The 22132-nt window shown below is 39.0% G+C and overlaps 2 protein-coding genes and 1 long non-coding RNA gene across 3 annotated transcripts; 2 read left to right on the top strand and 1 right to left on the bottom strand.

Moving 5' to 3' along the window:
- The first annotated feature begins 128 nt into the window (after positions 1-128).
- LOC129751724 (erythroid differentiation-related factor 1-like) lies at positions 129-4598 on the top strand. Its single transcript, XM_055747391.1, has 5 exons — positions 129-298; positions 355-1358; positions 1423-3279; positions 3527-3847; positions 3913-4598. The coding sequence occupies exons 2-5, from the start codon at positions 355-357 to the stop codon at positions 4523-4525; spliced, it is 3795 nt and encodes a 1264-aa protein (XP_055603366.1). The 5' UTR covers positions 129-298; the 3' UTR covers positions 4526-4598.
- A 3604-nt stretch (positions 4599-8202) lies between these two features.
- Positions 8203-13332, top strand: LOC129757169 (uncharacterized). Its single transcript, XR_008739636.1, has 4 exons — positions 8203-8368; positions 8427-8606; positions 8666-8728; positions 13079-13332. It is a non-coding gene; the product is annotated as an uncharacterized LOC129757169 (long non-coding RNA).
- Positions 13333-15035: 1703 nt separating this feature from the next.
- On the bottom strand, positions 15036-18596 carry LOC129753111 (uncharacterized protein K02A2.6-like). The gene is made up of 2 exons (XM_055748913.1): positions 18233-18596; positions 15036-18166 (listed from the first exon to the last, which is right to left on the bottom strand). Exons 1-2 carry the CDS (start codon positions 18594-18596, stop codon positions 15036-15038), a joined length of 3495 nt encoding a protein of 1164 aa, XP_055604888.1.
- Positions 18597-22132: the final 3536 nt, after the last annotated feature.

The following is a 22132-nucleotide window of genomic DNA, read 5'->3' as shown; positions in this document are numbered from 1 at the left end:
GCATACCTTTTCCAATTGGAAAGCATGGAAATCAGCTGTGTTTACATTTTGTGCGCTCTGTGTGTCAGTGAGATCTAGATTTTGTTTTCCTGCGTGTTTCTATTCATTTTCGCTTGCTCTTCAATTGTGTGAGTGACTTTATCGGCGGCTTAACATTATGCTGCAACTTTTCGATTTACATTTATGTTGGAATCTTCTCAACGCTTCTAGAATGCTGCAGTAAATTAAAATAACGCATTGTTTTACATTGAATTTTGTTCTATTCGAATGTGGATTTGTTGAAATCCCCGAAAATAAGGTAAGACTTCGTATCGCTTACTTTGTAAAGCAAATTTTTATTCGTTTCTCCAACAGATGGACGATGCAGACATCGAGATTCGGGGATCGCTGCTGGAACATCAATATCAGCAGCAGATTCAAACACGCGACTCACCCCAATCGGAGGACCATGAGGAAAAGGATCAAGTCAAATCGAAGGCAATTGTTCGGTTTCTGAAGGTGCAAAGTGCGGCCCCCTTTGCCCGGCTCAAATGTAACACCGATCTGAACATGCCGCCCTCGAACTGGCTGAGCAATTCGGCCAACTCATACGGGTTGGGTCAGTTTTTGTCTCACCACAGTGGATTCAGTAGCTTCCGGATGGCAAACATGTTTCCGGATTGCGTAGGTGGTGTGGATGTTGTTTCGGATGCAGAAAACATCAAACGGTTGCTCAAGCTGCCGTATTCGAGGAAAAGTGTCATTTCAATGATGGTTCATCGAATCGAAAACACGCTTCTGATTGACGAGTTCGATGTGGCCAAGTACTTGCTACGCCAAAACGAAAGCGAGTGGCACTGGTTGAGGACTTTCGTTTACGAAAACATCTTGAAAAGTTTGAACGAGAACGAGAAAAAACTTTCCATCCATCCTAAATCTCGGGAAGCATTGGCTCATAAATATTTGACCTCTAAATTCCTATACTACAGCCTCAAAGCGGAACAAGAAAACCAAGAAGAAGCTGGAACGGAAACGTTCCCTGAACCCTTCGATGACGATCACTGCCAACAGTTCAAGCCACTTCCGCCTGCCGGTCCGGTGCTACCGGAACCGGATGAGGAGGAAAATTGTCCGGATCCACGGCAAGCTAAGCACATTTTTAACCGGAATGTGGTGTGGACGTTCGAAGACATTAGGATGCTTATCGGTACCGATATGCCGATATTCGGCGGTGCTAATCGTCCTTGCATTAGTTTAAGATTGAGGGATGAATCGAAACCGATCAACGTACTAACCGGAATCGATTACTGGCTGGACAATTTGATGTGTAATGTACCGGAGGTGGTTATGTGCTACCATTTGGATGGCATTGTTCAAAGGTAAATGATTACTTTCAAAAGGAAATTTGTATTGAAGTGTGATTTAAAAAAAACCTTTTTTCAGGTACGAACTTATCAAAACCGAAGATTTACCGTACTTGGAAGATTCTAAGTTCTCACCCAAAGTGATTCGGAACGTGGCCCAGAATATATTAGCATTTCTTAAAGCAAACGCAACAAAGGCCGGACATACATACTGGTTATTCAAGGCAAAAAACGACGACGTTGTGAAGCTATACGACTTGACTACCCTTTGCAAAAACAATGAACCTCAGGAACCTGTTGAGACAAATGATACGACAAACGAGGACGAGTCGAATCAGAATCCGTTCACCATTCCGGTGGCCATGCTGCTCTACACGGTGGCTCGAAATATGAAAAACTCAACCGAAGGAATATCGGCTACGAAAGCAGGGGCCATCAAAACCCTTCTCGATAATTGTATCAAGCTTCTGCCGAAGGAAAGATATCCCCAAATCGTGACCTCATCGCATTACATTCTATCCGATTTACACATTCCTGCGGAGACGGACCCTGGTTCTCCTAAATTCAACTCTACTCTTGATGAGGATGAAGACGAATCACAGTCGCTGTTTGGAGATGGCCAGACAACAAGCGCTTCTCCGCAACCGGAAGAATATGTTGAAAGTGATAAAACTAGCGACCGGCTAGAAGCTGCTATCAAAAGCATCGAAGAAACGTTGCAGGAATATAGTGGCAGCGATGGTTGGAGGTATAACTCCCGACCTCCACCACTTTTGGGCGAAACGAACGAACGTTGCGAAATAGCGCTGCAACATATCGCCGATGGCTTAAGTTGTCTGCAGTACTTCGACAGCAGCGAAGAGCAGAAAAATAGAGAAAAGGAAAAGGCCGAAGAGAAGCGACAAATTTATCACGAAGAAACTCATCCCAACATGGCCAAATCGGAAGATCCGATTCCATTACCGTACAGTCCTATCAACCCTGAACCTAAGATGGCCAACCCTAGTGAAACGATACCAATGATATGGAAATCAACATCTGAGAAGCAGGAAATGGTAAACGGAACCACTAAGAAAGGGGCAAAAAAGAAAAACAAGCGAAAAAATGAGAAAAAGGATGTTCCATCCGTAGATCCATCAAACGAAGTTGACACTAGATCACTTTTGTTGAAAGGACAAATCGGTGTCATCAAATCCTGGAACGTACATCTTAAAATTTTGCTTTTCGAAAAGGCTTGCCTCATTTATGCCACCTTAGCTGAGGTTTATTACGCACAGGAAAGTTTCGGCACATCTCTCCGTTATATTTACGCTGCCTTGCGCTGCCAGCAAGTGGTTACCAAATACATATCTTGCGTGTCTTCGCAGCGTAGCCTTTTGCTCGGTCGGATTGGCGATTGCTTCTTCCAGTTGGCTAAAAAATGGGATAATATACAGCAGTACTTGAAAGAGTTCGAGGAAGAGAACCGTGTCGATCAGCTCATTCATGAGGAACTAGTCAAGGACATTGGCAGTGATGTCGAGCAAACACTTCCACTGCCATCTGATAATATCGAACAACTGATGGTTACCAGCTGTAGCTGTTATGAAACGGCCATTGCTTGTGCAACGAAAGACGCCAAAGATGAACTGATTCGCCGGCTCGGTAGCGTTCGAAATGAATTGGGTGTGAAGTATATGCACTGGGCACAGGAGGAATTCCAAAAGTTTTGGGAACTGTCAGCAGATGAACGACAGAAACTGGAAGATATCGCTACCGAACAAAAGTCCAAATTTGAACCCTTGTACCAAGTGCTGGCCATGAAATCCTACGATTCCCTGCAGAAAGGAGTTGGGCTATTCGAATCGGTTAATGATCCTACGAATTTGGCATTTCTTCTGTGCAATATGGGAAGATTTATGCGATTCCGGGCGCACATTTACCTTATAGGCGAAAGGTTTGTATGATAGTAAAAAATAAAGAATAAGCTTGTTAATGCCGTTCAAGCTCTGAAATTTGTAGATAATTAGCATGACGTCAATCATGTTTAAAGATATAGCTCATGGAAAAAATAAAGAAGAAAATAAGATAAAATCTTTCAAAACATTCCTCTTTAACAAAAAATTTAGAGCAAAAACTATTTTTTTTAAAATAAGTTTAACATTTAAACTGTTCTAATCATTTGTTATTCTATCTACACACAGTCCAAACAACATTCAAGTGCAGAAAAAATTCTACTACGATGCCTTCGCGCATTACCAGCGTGCATTGGGCGTTCTGGGTTCCAGAAAGAAAAATCCAGATCTCTGGTCCTTGGTAACATGGGAACTGTCCACAGCAACGTTCAATCTGGCCAAACAGTTGCAGGACTACAACAATGTGGAAAACGAAGGAACTCAAAGCGTGCAAGAGGTCGAACAAGAAGTGATCGAAATGCTACAGAAGGCGTTGAAACTGTGTGACCAGGAGCTTAACGGTCCTCGGCAGGTGCTGTACTCATTCCGTGCTGCTCTTATTCACCATAGGTAAAATAGAATTTATGAAATATTTATGAATATATGAAATATTGATGAGCAAATTTCATTTACAGAATTGCCTCCTACTATCACTTTTCATTTCGCTCGTTGTCTGAAGAAAGCCGTCGCAAGACAGTTCTTCAATTGTGCAAACTGCACTATGAGAAAGCGGTCAAAATATTTGAAAATCTCAGTGAACCGCAGGAATTTCTTCAGATCCAAATGGAACGAGTGGCCTTGCAGGAGTATCAGTGCGAGTTAGCACAAACAATTCCGGCAAAAATGCGACAACTGCAGCAAGCTCTCGATTTGTGCAAGCAAAGCCGACCAATGATTGAACATCTATCGATGACAAAGTCCTCGACGACCAACAGCAACGTAAATTGCAACGACATTCAGAAGCTGCTTGAACTGTTTGAGAAAAGATTGCAAGTTATTCTGAGAACTTTGGCAAAACTTTGTCTTCTTTCCTCGGGCAACAGTGGTTCTAAGAAAGAGGAATCAGATCGCCTGGCAAGCCATTATAAGAACCTGTTCGCAGTAACTTTACAGAAACGGCCAGCCAGCACGGCAGAAGATGTCACCGGAAATGGAGGGACATCCAGCAACCATTCGATTAAGGAATATGCCTTACACGTCATGAACCTTTTACAAAAAGTGTGTGATCTAGATAAGTGTAACGGTTGAGTAATTTTGAATTAGTGAACCATAAATATCCCTTGCAAAAGAAAAATGTTAAAAAATATATTTTATCCGTTGTGCCCTGATTGAGTCATGTCGTCAATAAAAATACGAACCGAAAGAAACAATCCCTGCCATAAAATAAATAAATCAGTCAAGGTTAGAAATTTGAAAGTCATGGCAAACAAAAAAACAGAAAAAATACGACTTTGTCTCCTCGAAAAGACGTTGACCCATATTATGGGCGACTTGCCAAAGCACGCAATTGTTTGGCGCATACGTCGAGCGAAAACATGTAAGTATGCGATAAAATTAGACTAGCATAATGTCGTACAGGAAAAAAACGGCATTTGAGTAATGCCGTTAAGATATTTTCCATAGTTAAAGAAGGAACGATGGGTTAAGCCAAAAATAAGATTCAAAAAAGCAACTACGTTAGCCAATTTAGAATTATCAGAAAGTAACAAATATTTTAAATAATTTAATGATTTCGATGAATACTAGGTGTAGTATTTTTTTCAGGTGAACTTGATTGTACCCGTATGTGGAAATTGATACTCAAATGTAGACATTGTACCACCATATTCGGGCAAAATGATACCAAATTCTACATTCAGGGAATGATAGCAAAATGAGGTCTTATTTTGGTGTCCGTTCCGTTTGGACGGCTTGTTATTTCTTTATACGTACCCAACAAAAATCCTGAATGCATGAAATTGTGTTTTGCATCTTTACCCACTTTTTATTAGTTCGTACTCCGCGAAACTAGACAGACAATAAAAATTCCCTTTAGAGTTCTAGGCCATTCTAGGGTGTCAATTTGATACTCCTGGCTGAAAATCGTTGTCAAAATTGAATTAAAAAAAACTAAAATAAAATGCATGTTATAGGTTAATTATCAGCTTTTAGTACACTTAATGTATTTGTTTCAGAATGCATCGTAGCTTGACTACAACTATTTTTCCGGAAACATGCTTTTCGATATAATATATTATGTATTTTTTTGGCTCCAAAACAATGGGAAAATTTTTCCAGTAGCAGAGTATTGACTTTATAACGTGACACTCTTTGGACTACAGAAGGGTTCCATGAGGAGTGATCTTGTTTGAAGCCATTATTTAAAAAAAAGCTTCAATTGACTAACATTCAAAATTTTTGGTTGGAAGATCACTTATCAATCCCTTATCTTTTTGGTCATACTTGCAACAAAGAAAGGGTTTTCAGAGTATACCTCAAATGACCACATACAACGATACAACTGCCGAAATACCAAATGCTGTTGCAATCCAATTCTCGACATTCTTTCAGAGCGTGTTTAGCACTATCTCACCACCTTTATTATTTTTTTTTTGCAGAATCGTGACTTCAACCTTCCTCTGCTGAATTTCTCTTCGAACGACGTCTTTCGGAAGATGTCTACGTTAGATGAAACAAAAGGACCTAGACCAGATGGCATTCCTCCGTATCTGGTTAAGAAATGCGCCGATCCGTTATCCATACCAATTTCGATTACTTTTAACCAATCGTTAACGGAATTGATTTTCCAACCGCATGGAAAATCACATCGATCACTCCAACTCCAACCCTCAAATCCGGCGACTTGCATCGAGTGGTAAACTAACGAGGGATTTCGATTCTAAGCTGTTTGCCTAAGGTATTCGAAAGCCTCGTTCTTGACGTGCTTTATGCTTTATCAATCGGTGCATCACTGTATTTCTGAAGATCAACATGGATTCGTGAAATGTAGATCTACGACCACCAACCTTATGACGTACGTTTCGAAGTTGGTTACTAGGCTGTACAAACGTCAACAAGTCGATGCAGTTTATGTAAGCAAGGCTTTTGATAGAGTACCGTACAAATTTGTCATCGAAAAAAAATGTGTTGGATAGGACTACCTGATTGGCTTTGAAAATTAATCAACTCTTATCTCGTAGACCTGCTTACGTAGGGCTGCTTACGTACGACTGAACAACGTGAACTCGACACCTTTTCGAATCACTTCTGGAGTTCCACAAGGAAGTCATCTGGGACCTTTGATCTTCGTTCTTTTTATCAACGATTTATGCGCTATTATTGAATAGGAGAAGCTGTTGTACGCCGACGATCTCAAAATTTTTTGTACCATAGCTTCACTAGTTGACTGTTGTGCTTTCAAAAAAGACATCGATTCAATTCTAACGTGGTATCATCTGAATGGTATGACTAATAATATTTCCAAATATCTTTCACTCGTAAACGTCAACTTTTGAACTTCGAAATGTCATCGAATTTTGGACACCAAGCTCGCTTTCTCGCAGCATATCTCGACTACAACAGCCAAGGGCTTTGGGGTTCTTGGCTTCATATACGACGAAACACGCAATTTATTAACGACTACTGAATAGCGTAAAAGAACTTTATTGTGCTCTTGTACGTAGCATTGTCGAATACGGAGTGCAAATCTGGGCTTCACACCAGGTTGTACAGGCAAACCGGATCGAAAGAGTACAACGATGCTTCCTCAGATTCTGTGCCAGATATCATGGAACGACACCTTGAACATCCAGCCCTACGAAAAGCGCTGCTCAGTTGCTGAATCTACCGACGCTGGCATCAAGACGCATTCTGCTACAACACAACAGCTCTTCATCTTCGATATTCTACAGAATAATGTGGACTGCCCACACACAAAATTTTCGAGGCCGGAATTTAGCAAAATTTTGCTCAAATTTGACCAGCTAGAAACTTAGCAATAAATTTAGCAATATTTTTTAACTAAAATTTTAGCAAACGAGTACAAAAGTTAGCCGCCGCAGTTTTTACTCAAATTTCTAGCAAAAACCGGAGAAAAAGATTGCCCGGATCCGTAATTTCATGTTTCTCTATTTTTTCTCTGGAGAATCAGGGGAATGTTTGAATATTGAATAAAATACACAAATTTCATTCACTTATAATTTATTTTTCACATTTTTTATATTTTTTTCACACTTTTCCTATTCTGGGAACGTACCTACTGGCGAGCGAAATGCCATGCCACCTTCGACAAAGAAAGCACCGGGGTGTTTGCCGGATGCAGCTTGTTGAATTTCCAGTTGTGGTCCTTCTTCATTACCGGCCTGTGGCGCGCTTCATGTTGCAGTTTTATCCTGGTAGAAAAAAAAAACAAACACACAAATTAGAAATTGAGAAATTATAGAATCTGAACACTTTAAGATCAGACCTTACCCTGTAAGCATCCGGTGTCGATTCAGCTACCATTTCGTTGTGTAGTTTGCCACCACAAGAATTATCAGCAACGAACATCCGGAACCACACTTAATCGCGACAGCTTTTTGTTTTTCTCCCTACTGGCGCGGCGGCTGGTGTCTGTGAACAAAGCGGCTGAAAAACCTTCGTTTTACTAAAATCAAGTAAAATGACCTTTTTTATTACTAAAATCAAGTAAATTTAGCTTTTTGCTAACTCAACAGTAAAAAAATATTTTTGCTAACGGGAAGTAACAGCGAAATTTTGCTAAGTGGAGCCACGAAAGTTTTGTGTGCAGAATTGTTGTCGTTACTTGCTTTGATGGCAACTGGGAGTACTAAAAAATTTGAAGCGGCGCGACGTTTTCGACACCAAATACAAATGCTTCAGCACATAGAAAACTTCAGTTCAGCGGTTAGCCGTTGCGCTTCCCTATTTGACAGCTATCAGCTCCAGAAAGACTTTCACCACCCACTCAAGAAGAGTCAAATTTTGCTTATATCCTATGTTAATAATTTATTTAACTATCTACCTACTTAAACAACTATTGGAAAACTAAGTTAAACTAGTGCTAAATGCAGTGAACAAACAAACCAGAGCCAAACCGTAGCACATTAATAGGTTTGTGGATCCTGGCCCACGCTAAGTTGTTGTGCTAACCTCGATCTTTTCTCCGCAGCACTAGCCAGTTTTTTAAGACCCTTCCGTGCTCATCCGGCCTAGTGTAGAGCACAGAACTATGCTATACTAAACAGCATAGTTCCAGTTATTTCTTGCTAGCTCGGCCCTTCCAGCCTAGTTCAGAGAACTTAGCCTTATCAAGCCGCGTCCGAGTAACAGGCCAAGTTCTGGTTATCAGGTTAGCGATTCCCGCTGCATGCAAAAACGGATCATGCTAACGCTTTCTTTCATTAGCAGCCTTGGTCAACTTCGCATAGAATCGTTCCGGTTGTAGGGAAATCGATTCGAAATACTGATTTTGTAAGTTATATTTATATTTATAAAGAAACTAGCTGACCCGTTGTGCTTTGCTACACCTTCCGGAAATAAATGTTTTGTAAAAATTTAGATTTTAGAGAGCATTGTTTTAAATCATACCTCATCATACTTCAGAACCAACAACTTTGAAATGAGAGCTGCAGCTGCAGTTCTGAATAGCAATTCAAAGATGGTATATATTATTTACTGATCTCTAAACTCGTTTTTCAAGATCTGAAATTTGTACTTTGTACCATAAAAAACCTTTTTAAATATGGTCCCTTCTTTGAAAAGCTCTTTATCTTAAATTTACATGGGAGGTCTCCCGTCTATTTCAATTTTGTCCCCCACTGCTTGAAGAAGGTAGGCAAATTTAACCGGCTCGATACCCAAACAACACTTATCATGGTAATCAAAAATATATTAAATTAGTTATGTATTAAATACAGTGCAAAATTCTTATTTTTTAAATAAATTTACTACGGTAAACATATAAATATTTAAAAAAATATCAGTTGCATCACTAAATAAGTTCTCAGCGTTTTTTTATTTTCTCTTTGAAAGTCAAATGTAGGCTAAGTTTACATTTGTCCCGTATATTGGGAGTAATGGCTTTAAAATGGATTTAATACGAATTCCTGTTTTGTTCTATCAAGTTTCACTGATATATCTGCAGTATTCCTGCAATATAAATTTATGTTTGTTACTCCACTTTTAACGAATGCTGTCCAAAGGGAATGACCTTCATTTACAAAGACATTTAAGAATTTTCAATATCCCCTGCAGTTTCAACATTCGGAATACCCTTTCTTGTCTTTCCAACATATTGTCATTGAAGTTGAAATCCGAAGTTTTCGCGCTGGTGATCGGCAACCTTGCCAACTAGCGACGTTGTGAAATATCATTACTGGCAACGCTTTTGTAAAGTAATAACCAGCGTGCCTATACAGCTACGGGTGGTTGCATATTGAGCAACAGTAGGCAAGGAGTACCAAAAGTTTCTCATTGGTGGGGGGTGGAGACGGAGCGCTTTTGAACAGCGAATTGTTCGCCTAACATGCCTATGATTACGATTGCCTGTCACAAGATGGACGATTCCGTGTATTCACGCAGACTAAACTTGAATTTTGGAACGAATTAAATCTGACTTTGATTCAAAACATTCATTTTTTTGAATCCAGCTCCTGTTTTCTTTGAATCAATGAATTATATAGTTTTGATTGAAAAGAATAATTTTTGAAAGAAAGAATACATTTTTTGAATTGAATAACTTTGGACTTTGATTTCAAACAAATTCTTTGGTTCAAAAGAAATTTGTTCAATTGCATATTTTCTTAGAAACAAAGTAAATTTTCTTTCAACCGAAGAAAAATATTTTAAACTGAAAATAATAATTTTTTGAAACAAAAACTTCAAACTTAGAAGATATTTTTCATTGACTTGCAAGAAGAACAGAAAACCGAAAAATCGAATAAAGTTCGGCCGCTCGTTTTGAAAATCAAGTGTAAGTTAATAAATACTGAATATTTAAGTGAATTCAAGGTTTTCTAAAACGCTTGTATAGTTAAAGGACCACGGCCGACGGATAGATTTCCAAGTCTCTCGAACATGGAGAAAGCTGCGCAAAGTAACACCTCCCCAAATCCCGCGGTCGTATTTTTTCGGCCCAATCTTCAACGGCAATCACCAGTCGGACCAGCCAGCAGCTGGAGTGGCTTTCGGAAGTTTATTGACCGGCCCACGGAGAATGCGAAACTTTGTCAACGATATCAAGGACCCTACTCGGTTATAGTGAACCAGTGTTTTATGTGTTTGTGAATAAAATAGAATTTAAGAACTAAAATTGTATTTTTTATTATTCAAACTCCTAATAGGAACTTCGAAACAACAGGGTAAAAATCTTCCAATTGGAATAAATGGAAAATGGTTCAATGAATAAATGCTTTTAAATCTATACCTAAATTACCTTTGAGCAAATATAATAACTTTAAATCAAATGAGCTGGTTTTTGTATCAAAGCATTAATATTTTCAATCTAAGATTTTTCAAAAGAAAAAATCTCTGAAACAGAGGAAAATGCATTTGAACCAAAGGATTTTTTATTTATACCAAAACCAAAGGAAAAAATCCTTTGTTTTTGCAGCACTTTCCTTTGAAATAAAAAATCTTTGGTATAAGAACACACCCGAAGTTGTACACGTCCTGATAATAACTTGTCGCCAGTGAGTGTCGCCAGTAAATGTCGCCAGCGCTCATTGACGATAACTCCGGTTTGGGGATTCAGCGACAATATTGAATCATTTTGAAGATGAATTTCTTAAAAGTTCGACGTTTGCCCTTGCCCCACCGTGTTAGTTGACAGAAGGGAATATTGTTTTTATCATTTTAAGGGTAAACTTAAAATTTCTCTTAAAAATTTTGCGTCCAGTTGAATATCAGTTCCAAAGTCTCGCGAAGCGGATCAAAAGTCTCTTTTATGCAGCCATGTAACACAAAAACACTTTTCATGTTAAGTACGTACCGTAAACTGGGGGAACTTTGATCACTTTTTTCATTCATTTTAGAATATTTTGGAAGGGGTTGCTTTTTCGTAATACCTAAAAGCTTTAAAACCCTTACTGAGGTGGGGAGTTTTAAACATGATTATGGATTGCAGTAAATTCAAACGACATTGGTCGTCATAATTAAATGTTTGTTATAAAAACAGATTTCGAGTTTCGGGGTAACTTTGATCACTATGGTTTTTACATATCTCAACATCTTCAAATTTATTGTCTTGATGCCATTAAGCACAGAAGGCTCAAAACATCGATAACAGTAATTTTTTGTTTGAACTCAATTGAATTTTTCAACGATTTCTTTCAAAAACAAATATACTCGAAAGATGGACAATGTTGCTGCATACATTTAGGGGTAAAAATTATAAACATTTCTCAATATTTTTTGGCCTTAAAAACAAATAAAATTTTACCTTCATGCAATTCCCTAAGTCCTCGTACTGTTCCCACGTTCTTTTTTTCTTCAAACTTTACCATTTGATAGGGTTTTTAGCCATTTTTCCTATACAGGCTTTTTCATGTAAAATGACCGATTTTTTCAATATCCAAAAATTATCATCAAATGACCATAAAAATAACACTTAAACTTAACCTAAACCAAGAAAAATAGTTGAACTTTCACATTAAACAACCCATTTGCTCCTATATGCTTAAATTTGATCAGGAGAGATGTTTGTTTGTGAGCCTTCAAAAAACCAGATATTTTAAGATTTTAAAATAACATTTTAAATAATATAAAAAATCTTCTAATAAAAACCAAATTTAGCTTATTTGTAACTCAATTTACAGGCTTTCAAACGTAGTAAACAGTTTTCAGATATTTTAACTTTATACTTAGTTAATGATGATTATCTGCAAAAATTTCTTGTTGATCAAAGTTACCCCGCTGATCAAAGTTCCCCCAGTTTACGGTACTTGAATTGGTATGTAAGCAAAAAGTACGATGGTTTTTACAGAATTATTTAAAATAAAATGCTCCCATTTTCATTTCTAAAATCGTTTCAGTTGTGTATTTGGGCCGAAGTAACAATTTCTAGAAGAAAACATAATTTTTAATTTTTTTTAACAGAAAAAGTTGAACGTTTGAACATGTTCTAATGTTCCTTGAATGAAAAGTCGACTGCTACCTACATTAACACGAACTAAATTTGGAAGTATTTTTGCAAATCTTTCAATTGGTTTTGATTCGATTGATAAAATACCAATCCGTGTCACATCTAGGCGTCATTTATTACCACGTGCTGTGTACAAATTAAATAAGCAAGAAAAAAACACATCTAGGTTGCATATCGCCCCACGTGTTTGAGAAACAGGCGCCTTATTGTTAAATTTTCCAGCAATCAATGAACAGTGTGCTTTGGTTACTATCCTCTTGCGTCGACGTTTGCTCGCCCATGGAGACGAAAAACAAACCCCAGGTTGAGAAATACGCGCCAAAATATTCCTACTGATCAGTATGCTATGCCTGGGTTACTTTCCTTTTGCGACGCCTCGACCATAGAGACGAAAAACAAACCGCCCAAAGGAAAAAAAAATCTCAATAAAATGGATGTCATGACTTTAATTTGTTTCGAAAAACTACAAATTTTGTATGGAAGCCTCTCCTTCCTTAAGTCGGATGGAGTTTTGACTATTACAGAAACCATCCCCGGCCTCAAAAACCCTCAGATGCCAGTTTTGACGATGATCGGTTCAGTAGTTTCCGAGTCTATAGGGAACAGACAGACAGACAAACATTCATTTTTATATATATAGATAAAATAATGTCATTTAACCAAAACTTAATAAATTACAGGTTGAAGCTGCTTCGCTATCAAGACCGGTGTCTTTTTCCCCTCCTCCCCAACATTCAACTCGGAACATCCGTTCAACGCTTCTGTAAGATCAACTCGGACGCAGGAATTCCTCAAACTTACTATACTAGCCGACCGGATACGGACAGAACAACCCATTGGATACATGTTGTGCTCGTTTCAATGAAATAGTTAATTACTTTGATTTTAATATTTCTGACGCTGTGTTCAAAAGTAAGATAAGGTAGTATCTTATTGTTATGTGTAAATATTTCTAAGTATCTGCAAAGATTAAATAAATTATCAGTGTGGTGAACAGCGACTATCGATTATAAGAAAACTATGGTTTGTATAATCAACCTTAACAAGACAACACTACGGGGATAGAGAACGATGGTTGGAAGTACAAGAAGTCTAGCGTAACATTCCATAAGGGCGAAACTAGCAGTTAGCTCGAAACGAGAAAAACGCGTTTGAAATTTCGGAACATCTAATCAAACCCTATTTAAAAAATCGACCACTTTTTGTTCAACAAATTCAAAAAAAAGGGGATTATATTCATTTATTGTTCGTTGGTTATCAAAATCTTGAACTTTTTTCACTAAATTTCAGAGATTTTCGAGTTTCGTCTTTTTTTGTTTTCGATTTCAGTTACGCCTGCAAGTTTCGCCCAATTGATCGGCCGTTTTTGTTTTGGTTTTGAAGTTTCGCCCATTGGTCCTTCACGCAAAAACTAATTAGGCCGTTTTGTCACACACGGTCAACTCAGTTACGCCTATTGGCCCTACACGAATAGAAAAATTCACCCCATTTTGAATAGGCGTAACTTCACGTTCCAACAAAAATGCATCAACAATCAAGTTTCGCCCAATTGAATTTTATCAATTTTTTGAAAGTTTTAAGTGATTTTAAGATGAAACCACGTTAATTAGGTAAAGTGGAACCGCGTACATCCGGAATGACCGTTAACTCGATTTGTTTACATTTGGCAGTTTCGCCCTTTTTAAATGTTACGCTAGAAGTGTGTTATGAAAACAATGTTCGTAATAACATAGTGCATGTGCAGTGAGCGTGCGGGGAGTTTACCAAAAAGTATAAAGTGGTTCCATGGTGTCCGGACGGGTCACTACTCGGGTACAAACTAGAGGGTACCACAATCAGTATCATAAAATGCTTCATTTTCATACATTAAAAGATGGAGGTTGCAAATAACTTCTTTGTGGTATGTTGAGGTACATAACTTTTGTGGCTCCATAGAGTATTGAAAGTTGTATAACACAGGGCAACAACATTCAAATTGTTTCATGGTACCAAAACCAACCAAGGTATATTCAAATTCTAAAGTTATTTTTTTAAGCTTTTAGTACATCTGTGTTGATTTTTGAATGAAACATTTTGTTTTTCCGTACAAATTGAAACTCGCTGCGCTTTTTCATGGACGGAATAAATCGCTTCCAAAACTTTTAATTTTATTTTCGGCAGTAAAACAACCATATGGGAGGTGTAAAAATTTATAAATTCGAAATTTCCATACAAAGCTTGAAACGGTCTAGGGTACAAATTAATATAATGAATTTTTGCTTATTCTGAAACCTTAATCCTTAGATCTCAGAAACGAAGGCTTTTGAATAAAAAAAAATTGCGTATTCGGATTCAGCGCTCCCAAATTAATCAAAATCAGCTCTTAAATTCTTTGTACCTCGGAACAATGTGAATTTTGTTGCCTAGTGTGATACTCTCAATAAAACACGGATTACTAACGATATAATATTTATTCCACTTCTTCAGAAGTAATATCGATATTACTAAAACACGCGGGAGAAACTAAAACGCACTTCTTCACTTCTCAACAATGGCGTCCCTTTTCGTCTGTCCTACACTGATGATTGATGCAGTGTTGCCTAGTTTACTGATTTAGGATTGAGTATCACATCTCCTTTTGTTTATTACTGTTTAAGTTTAGACGTCGATTATATAATCATCATATCTGCTCGGTAATTTTATATCTCGCCGTGACCTGGAATTATCAGGGGTTAAAATAGCTTCTTGATTTCTCATGAGACGGGGTGGGTCTTCTGTAGTTGGTGCTTCCGATGATTTAGATGCATCTGTTAATGCTTCGCTATCAGGTACACGTTTCACATGTGTAACATTACGTTCGTAAATTTTACCAGTGTCTTTGTTACGGATAGTGACCCTAGGCCCTCGTTTCTGTACTACGGTATACTCCTGACGGTCAAATGCTGGTGTGAGTTTGTTTCCTGGCAATAAATTTTTCATTAACACCGTATCTCCAGATTGTAAACTCGAGAACTTAGCACCTCGTTTCTCATCTTCCCTTTCTTTTCCTTTTTGCTTGGAAATTTGATCTGCTTCGCGTACATCATCATCAGTTGGTTGATACGAAACGTCAGTTAGTGAAGGAATTTTGGATCGAATCGTTCTACCAAAACATAATTCCGTGGGGGTTTTACCTGTCACTGAATGAGGCGTGGTATAATACATCATGAGATAATCGTATAAATCTTCTTTCCAGTTTCTTCCCATGGCATGACTGATTTGAAGGCGTTTCAGCAGCGAACGATTCTGCCTTTCAACCAACCCGTTTTCCTGAGGCCAGTAGGGTGTCGAATGATTAAGATGAATACCATGGTTCGTGCAGTAATCGTCAAACGTTTGACTAACGAACTGCCTTGCATTGTCTAGTGTAATTGTGACAGGAAACCCTAGCCTGGTGAAAATCTTATGGAGTCGAATTGTGGTTTCCTTAGCAGTTATTTGTGACATTACTTCAATCTCTTTGTACCTACTGTAGTAATCTACAATAACTAAAAGGTACTCCCCAGAAGGTAATGGACCTAGGAAATCCAATGCTACATCAACCCATGCTTTTAATGGCATCTGTCTACGATGCATTGGTTCTGGTTTTTCAGGAAGAGTTACTAACCTGCATCCTTCACAAGAAGTCACGTGCTTGACAATCTCACGATCCATTCCAGGCCACCAAACGCGATCTCTTAAGCGACGTTTCATTACAGTTTCACCCGGATGGCCTTCATGAGCTAAGGCAAGCATTCTAGCTCGTAGTATTTGGGGTACAATTAGTTTACTACCACGTACTAACAAATCTCCTACGAAGCCAAGTTCTGTTCGAAACGTTTCATACGGTTTAACTGATTCTAATCCCCATTTACCAGTTTGGATGCTTTTACGAACGAGTTTAAGCTCTTCATCTTCCTGTGAAGCTTTTTCAAGCTCACTGGTATCGATAGCTGCAGATTCCATAACAGCCAAAATTAAAAATTCGTTATCACCATCGAAATCTTTTTCGTCAATCACCTTAGAAAGTCGCGAGAGTGGGTCGGCAATATTGGTTGAGCCTTTTCTATAACGAACTACATAGGAGTAAGCTTGTAGCCGTAATATCCAGCGCTCTATTCGAGCACAGGGTCGAGATGTCGTTGAAAATATGGCTTCTAACGGCTTATGGTCAGTCTCTAACTCGAACTTTCTCCCTAGGAGATACACCGAGAAGCGTTCTACCGCACAAACTATTGCCAGCGCCTCCTTTTCAGTTTGGCAATACCTTTTTTCTGTTGGGCTGAGACTTTTACTAGCATATGAAATAATGCGAGGGTTGCAATCATCTTTTGGATCCTTAAACTGGACCAGTACCGCACCTAGTCCCACGGGTGAAGCATCGACGATCAAACGGGTACGTAGAGAGTTATCAAAACATTTTAATGTTTTAATATCAGATATCATTTTCTTTAACTTGTTGAATGCTTTTTCCTGTACATCCTCCCAAACGAACGGAGTTCCTGTATGCGTTAATGCTCGGAGTGGAGCAGTAACCGTTGCCAGATCTGGTAAAAATCTCCCTATGTAGGTGACTAATCCGAGATAGCTTTTAAGCTCTTCAACTGTTTCAGGTGATCTGAAAGTTTTTAATGTTGCTATTTTATCATTTGTCGGTTTGATGCCCTTTGCTGAAATGTGATGGCCCAAAAATGTTACTTCTTTAGTTCTAAAAACACATTTATCAAAATTCAGCAGAACATTTTTAGCCTTCAATATTGCTAATACTTTTTCCAATTCCCGGTTGTGTTCAGTCTCTGTTTCGCCAAAAACCAAAATATCATCAACAAAGTTGACAGTATTCTCGCAGTCTGATGAACTCTGTTCAATAATCATTTGGAACATCTCTGGGGCGCATGAAATGCCGAACATAAGTCGCTTGTATCGGAAAACCCCTTTGTGTGTTATAAAAGTGGTAATATATCTACAGGATTCTTTGAGCTCTATTTGATGGAACGCATCTTTTATGTCCAATCTACTGAATACACGAGCTTCTTTCAGTTTCGGCAGGAAGTCTTCGAAAGTTGGCATCATGTAGGCTTCTCGTTTGATTGCCTGATTTGCTCTTCTCATGTCAACGCACAACCTGAGTTCCCCGTTGTCTTTAACAATGACAACTAAAGGAGAGACCCATTCACTGTACTCATTTACTGGCTCTATTATGTCTGCAACAAGTAAAGATTCTAATTTGTGCTCTATCTTTTGGAGAAGAGCAACAGGCGGGCGGCGTGCATGCTGAACAACCGGAGTAATAGACTTATCAATTGAAATATCGAGTTGGATTCCTTTAAATTTAGGAAACGGTTGTTTTCTAGAAATCTGTAGATTGAAAATCTCCATTGGTTGAGTGCTAGGTAGACCCAAGACTAAAACACCTAATTCTTTCGCGGTGACACGACCTAATAGACACTGTGAACCCCCTTGGATCACGTAAAAGGTGGCTTCTTTTTCAATACGTTTATCCGGAGTTTCGATAGCGATGGTTGCTTCAAAAAATTCTTTAACCAGCAAGGGCTGTGATGACTTTCCGTATCCTTTAAATTTCTGATTTGACTGTAATCTACGAGCTTTAACTTCGACACCACTAGCTTCCATTTTTTGCCATGTCACATCATCTATTATATTCTTTTCAGACCCGGAGTCAATAAGAACCTGAATGAGTATGCCGCCAACCGTCACCCAGAGAAGCTCATCCCCGTCTCCGATATTGAACACAAAACTAGTATAATTACCTAAAAAACACAATCATACGAAAGACTTATAAATCTATTTTTTTTGTTTGTTAGTCACCGAATTACCTGGATCGTTCAATTCGATATTTCTAACCGACTGATATCTCGATCGTTTTGGGCTGCCTGCAAGACCACCACTAGATCCATGGCCACGTTTAGGTGGAGGACGCGTCACACGACGTGTGTAATTTTGTTGTGACCGGCAACATCTAGCATAATGTCCTTTCCGGTTACATTTCCTGCAATACTCATGTAAAGCGGGACATTCACTGTCGTCCCCTCTATGCCCACGTTTACCACATCTGGAACAACCGTATTTGGGAGTTGCATTATTGTTCTCGATTCTGTTCACTTCAATCGAACCCGATGGTTCACTGGAGGTCGACATTTGATTTGCTTGGAATTTTACTGATTGGTAACTGTTAACCATTCTCATAACATCGTCCAGGGTAAGAACTTCTTTCTGAAGAAGTTTTTCGCGAAGTTCTAATGGAGCCAACTGGACTATTTTGTCAATAATACTTATTTTGTAGCTTTCCTGTTTGTTTCCCCCGAAATTACAGCTGCTGGCTAATTCCATACATTTCAAAAGAAACTTATCCATCGGTCCGTTCATATCGGTTGGTTTTTCTGACCAGAATAGGAACCGTTTGTACGCTTCATGCTGCTTAGGAGCGAAATACTCGTCCAATTTTTCGATTGCCACTTTAAACGGATCTATTCCTCTAGCTTCCTCGACGTCTGCTCCAGGAATGCTAGCAAATATTTCTTGGACGTCTGGCCCTGCTCTAGCCAAAAAAATATTTTTCAAACGGGTTTTGTTGGTTACATTATTGGCTAGTGCCAAATATTCAAATTGCCGTTTGTAACGCACCCATTTGTCCCTGACTTCGTTTGGGGCCATCTGTTTAAAATCAAATGATGGTAAATCGAATCTCTCCATTTCCTGCCAAACAAATACATCTATTAAAATAACCTCATTTAATGGATTATTGATTTCAAACCTTTCGCGTTACGGTTTCCTCAACCTCGATTCCGGTTTTACACGTAACCTCAATTCCGGTCTTTCCGCGACCTAAATTACGGTCTTACGCTCGACCTATTTCCGATCTCCGTGATCTCGTTCCGGTCTTACTCTGACCTTCGGTTTCCGTTAACCTCTGTTACGGTCTTCCTGACCTACGGCTTGCAGTCTCCCGGACCTGGCCTTCTCGGATTCCTGAATGAATCGCAATAAATCGTCATTCGTTTTTTTTTCTTTTTGTTTGTTTGTTTTCCCCGGTTCTTAAATATTTACATACCTGCCGATTCCACGGTGAGTTCGCCCTTCTCGTCGCCACTTGTGATACTCTCAATAAAACACGGATTACTAACGATATAATATTTATTCCACTTCTTCAGAAGTAATATCGATATTACTAAAACACGCGGGAGAAACTAAAACGCACTTCTTCACTTCTCAACAATGGCGTCCCTTTTCGTCTGTCCTACACTGATGATTGATGCAGTGTTGCCTAGTTTACTGATTTAGGATTGAGTATCACACCTAGTATTATACTCTGATACTCTATGGAGCCACACAAGTTATGCACCTCAACATACCAAAAGAAGTTACAGTAAGGGGCAAAATAAAGTGTCCAAATTATTTTTTTTATCATTTCTTTTATTTTTCTGGTTAAAATTCACCAAAAAAACACATCGTAATCATTTTTAAAATATTGTTTATTATGTTCTTTTTAATTTTTGTCAATGTTGCGCTGGTAAAAAAGAAAGTTTTTCTGATAGAAAAAAAAAATCCAAAAAAAAAAAATAGGCAAAATAAAGTGTCCAACTCAAAAATCAATATAATTTCAATAAGTTTCCATTGCGAGGCCCCTCGAATTTGTTTGTTTTGTGTATTTTGACGTTTCATCAACAACTGGCTTGGCTCTGGAGTATTCAGACAGGTGTCTACATTCGAATAAGTTGTAAAATATGGAGAACGCATAAATTTCTGGTTCCATTCCGTTGTCCATCCGGAAACTGGTTGTTCGTGATGTGAATAACTGTCAAACGCACCGGGAAGTGGCCAAGCACTACGAAATCAGCAAGACAGCGGTATCAAAAATCATGAAGAAGATGAAAACGTTCGGATCGGAGATGGATCGCCCACACCCATAGAAGAGGTTGCAAAAATCCAATGCCTATTTAGCATATCTCTGTGCCGATAATGCGCTGAAATGTGCACTGTGCCGAAGACGGTATGTTTGAAAAACCGTAACTGGCATAAGGACTCGGCTCCCAACCAAAATGATGACCACTACATTCAAGCGAAACAAGAAAAACATTTTATGGGATTTCTTTCCTATTGGATAATTCATCCCAGAAACAAGAAAATGAAAATTAAAACCACAGCGCCGTAGTGAGATTTGAACTCAAATTACCAACTATATCGTCTTGCCAGTCCGACATTTTAACCAGTGTACTATTCGAGCTTCATGCAGGACGAGGGATATTTGTCATAGACTTTCTGTCACCGATCAATCACAAAAAAAAAACGCACAACGGTGGCTTCCCGGCGTTTGTTCTCCTTTCAATGCATTCCTTTGTCTTGTGAAGGAAACGGGAAAGGGAGTGGGAGTGAAGGAACGGGAAACCCATTGAATGAGAACTGTGCTTTGCTTACTGCCTGCTATTACATACACACGCTACATATACACAGCTGCCAAAGCAGGGCAGCTTGGCCGGTGGAAGAAATATTTTTGTTGTTGCTTTTGCTACACACGCACAGTGCTCGGTTCGCTGGCTGCCTGGTGTTGGCCGGTATTTATTTCTATCCTTCTTCGTCTTGTGATGCGATATGGAGGGACGTGAATTCGTTTTTATTTTGTTTCTTTCAGGCATACGCAATTCGATCAACTTGGGAGGTTAATGCCGGGGGGAGCAAATCGAATCAGCACCAGTCGCGTTATCTTCTTGTACCAATGATGCCTTGTACCAATGATGCCGCCATTGGCACAGAGGTTGAATTGTGGGTGCAGGAAGAGGACTGAAGCCCAAGACAGATGCCAGAACGGACGAGAAAATCATTCTTGAAGTGAAGAAAAACGCAATAATAACGATCTGGCAGATACAGGAAGAGCTCATATTTTCGGTATTGCGTTGTACTGTCCGTCGCCGCATCCATGCAAAGGAGTACCATAGAAAGATCGCAGTGAGAAGGCCTTTCACCAGCCAGGTGAACAAGGCTAAGCAGCTCAAGTTCGTCAAGGAACACGCCGATAAACGGCTCGAGTACTGGAAAACATTGTTGTGGGGGTGCTTTTCTTGGGGTGGGGTTGGCAATTTGGTAAAAATTGACGGAATCATGATAGCTGAGTCATATTCCAATATCCTGCAGGAAGACCTCAAGGTATCGCTCATCAAGACGGGCCTCGAAGAGCGCTTCGTTTTACAGCAGAATAACGATCCGAAGCATACGGCCAAGCTGATGAAGTCATTTTCTCATTCCTGCCGCATCAAACCCCTTGAATGGCCCCCACAAAGTCCTGATCTGAACCCCATCGAAAATCTGTGGGCCATCCTCGATGCTCTGATTGATAAGACTGGTGTGACAATCTAAAAATACTTATTTTTATGCCATGGAGTATGCGTGGAAGGAACTCGACCCACAACACTTGCACAACCTTGTTGAAAGTATACCGAAGCACTTGTAGGAGGTGTTGAAGGCCGAAGGGGGCCATACCCATTATTAAATCGTTCTTGTTTGCCTTCAGTTTGAATCAATTTGAAGCTGTACCGATCTGGACACTTAATTTTGCCCCTGTTTTTTTTTTTGGAATATTAACTGGTTTTTTTCTATCAGAAAAACTTTTTTTTTTAACAGCGCAACATTAACAAAAATTGAAAAAAACATAAAAAACAATATTTAAAAAATGATTACGATGCGTTTTCGTTAAATTTTAACCAGAAAAATAAAAGAAATTG

This window comes from Uranotaenia lowii, chromosome 3 (assembly GCF_029784155.1).
Source record: "Uranotaenia lowii strain MFRU-FL chromosome 3, ASM2978415v1, whole genome shotgun sequence".
NCBI classification, from domain to species: Eukaryota; Metazoa; Arthropoda; class Insecta; order Diptera; family Culicidae; genus Uranotaenia; species Uranotaenia lowii.
This window is presented reverse-complemented; position numbering and strand designations above follow the sequence as displayed.

Coding starts and splice junctions, on each gene's coding strand:
- LOC129751724 (XM_055747391.1), top strand. CDS start 355: ATGGACGATGCAGACATCGAGATTCGGGGATCGCTGCTGGAACATCAA. Junction 1,359..1,422: donor TTGGATGGCATTGTTCAAAG/GTAAATGATTAC, acceptor ACCTTTTTTCAG/GTACGAACTTATCAAAACCG. Junction 3,848..3,912: donor GCTGCTCTTATTCACCATAG/GTAAAATAGAAT, acceptor TTTCATTTACAG/AATTGCCTCCTACTATCACT.
- LOC129753111 (XM_055748913.1), bottom strand. CDS start 18,596: ATGGTTAACAGTTACCAATCAGTAAAATTCCAAGCAAATCAAATGTCG. Junction 18,167..18,232: donor TATCGAATTGAACGATCCAG/GTAATTCGGTGA, acceptor TGTGTTTTTTAG/GTAATTATACTAGTTTTGTG.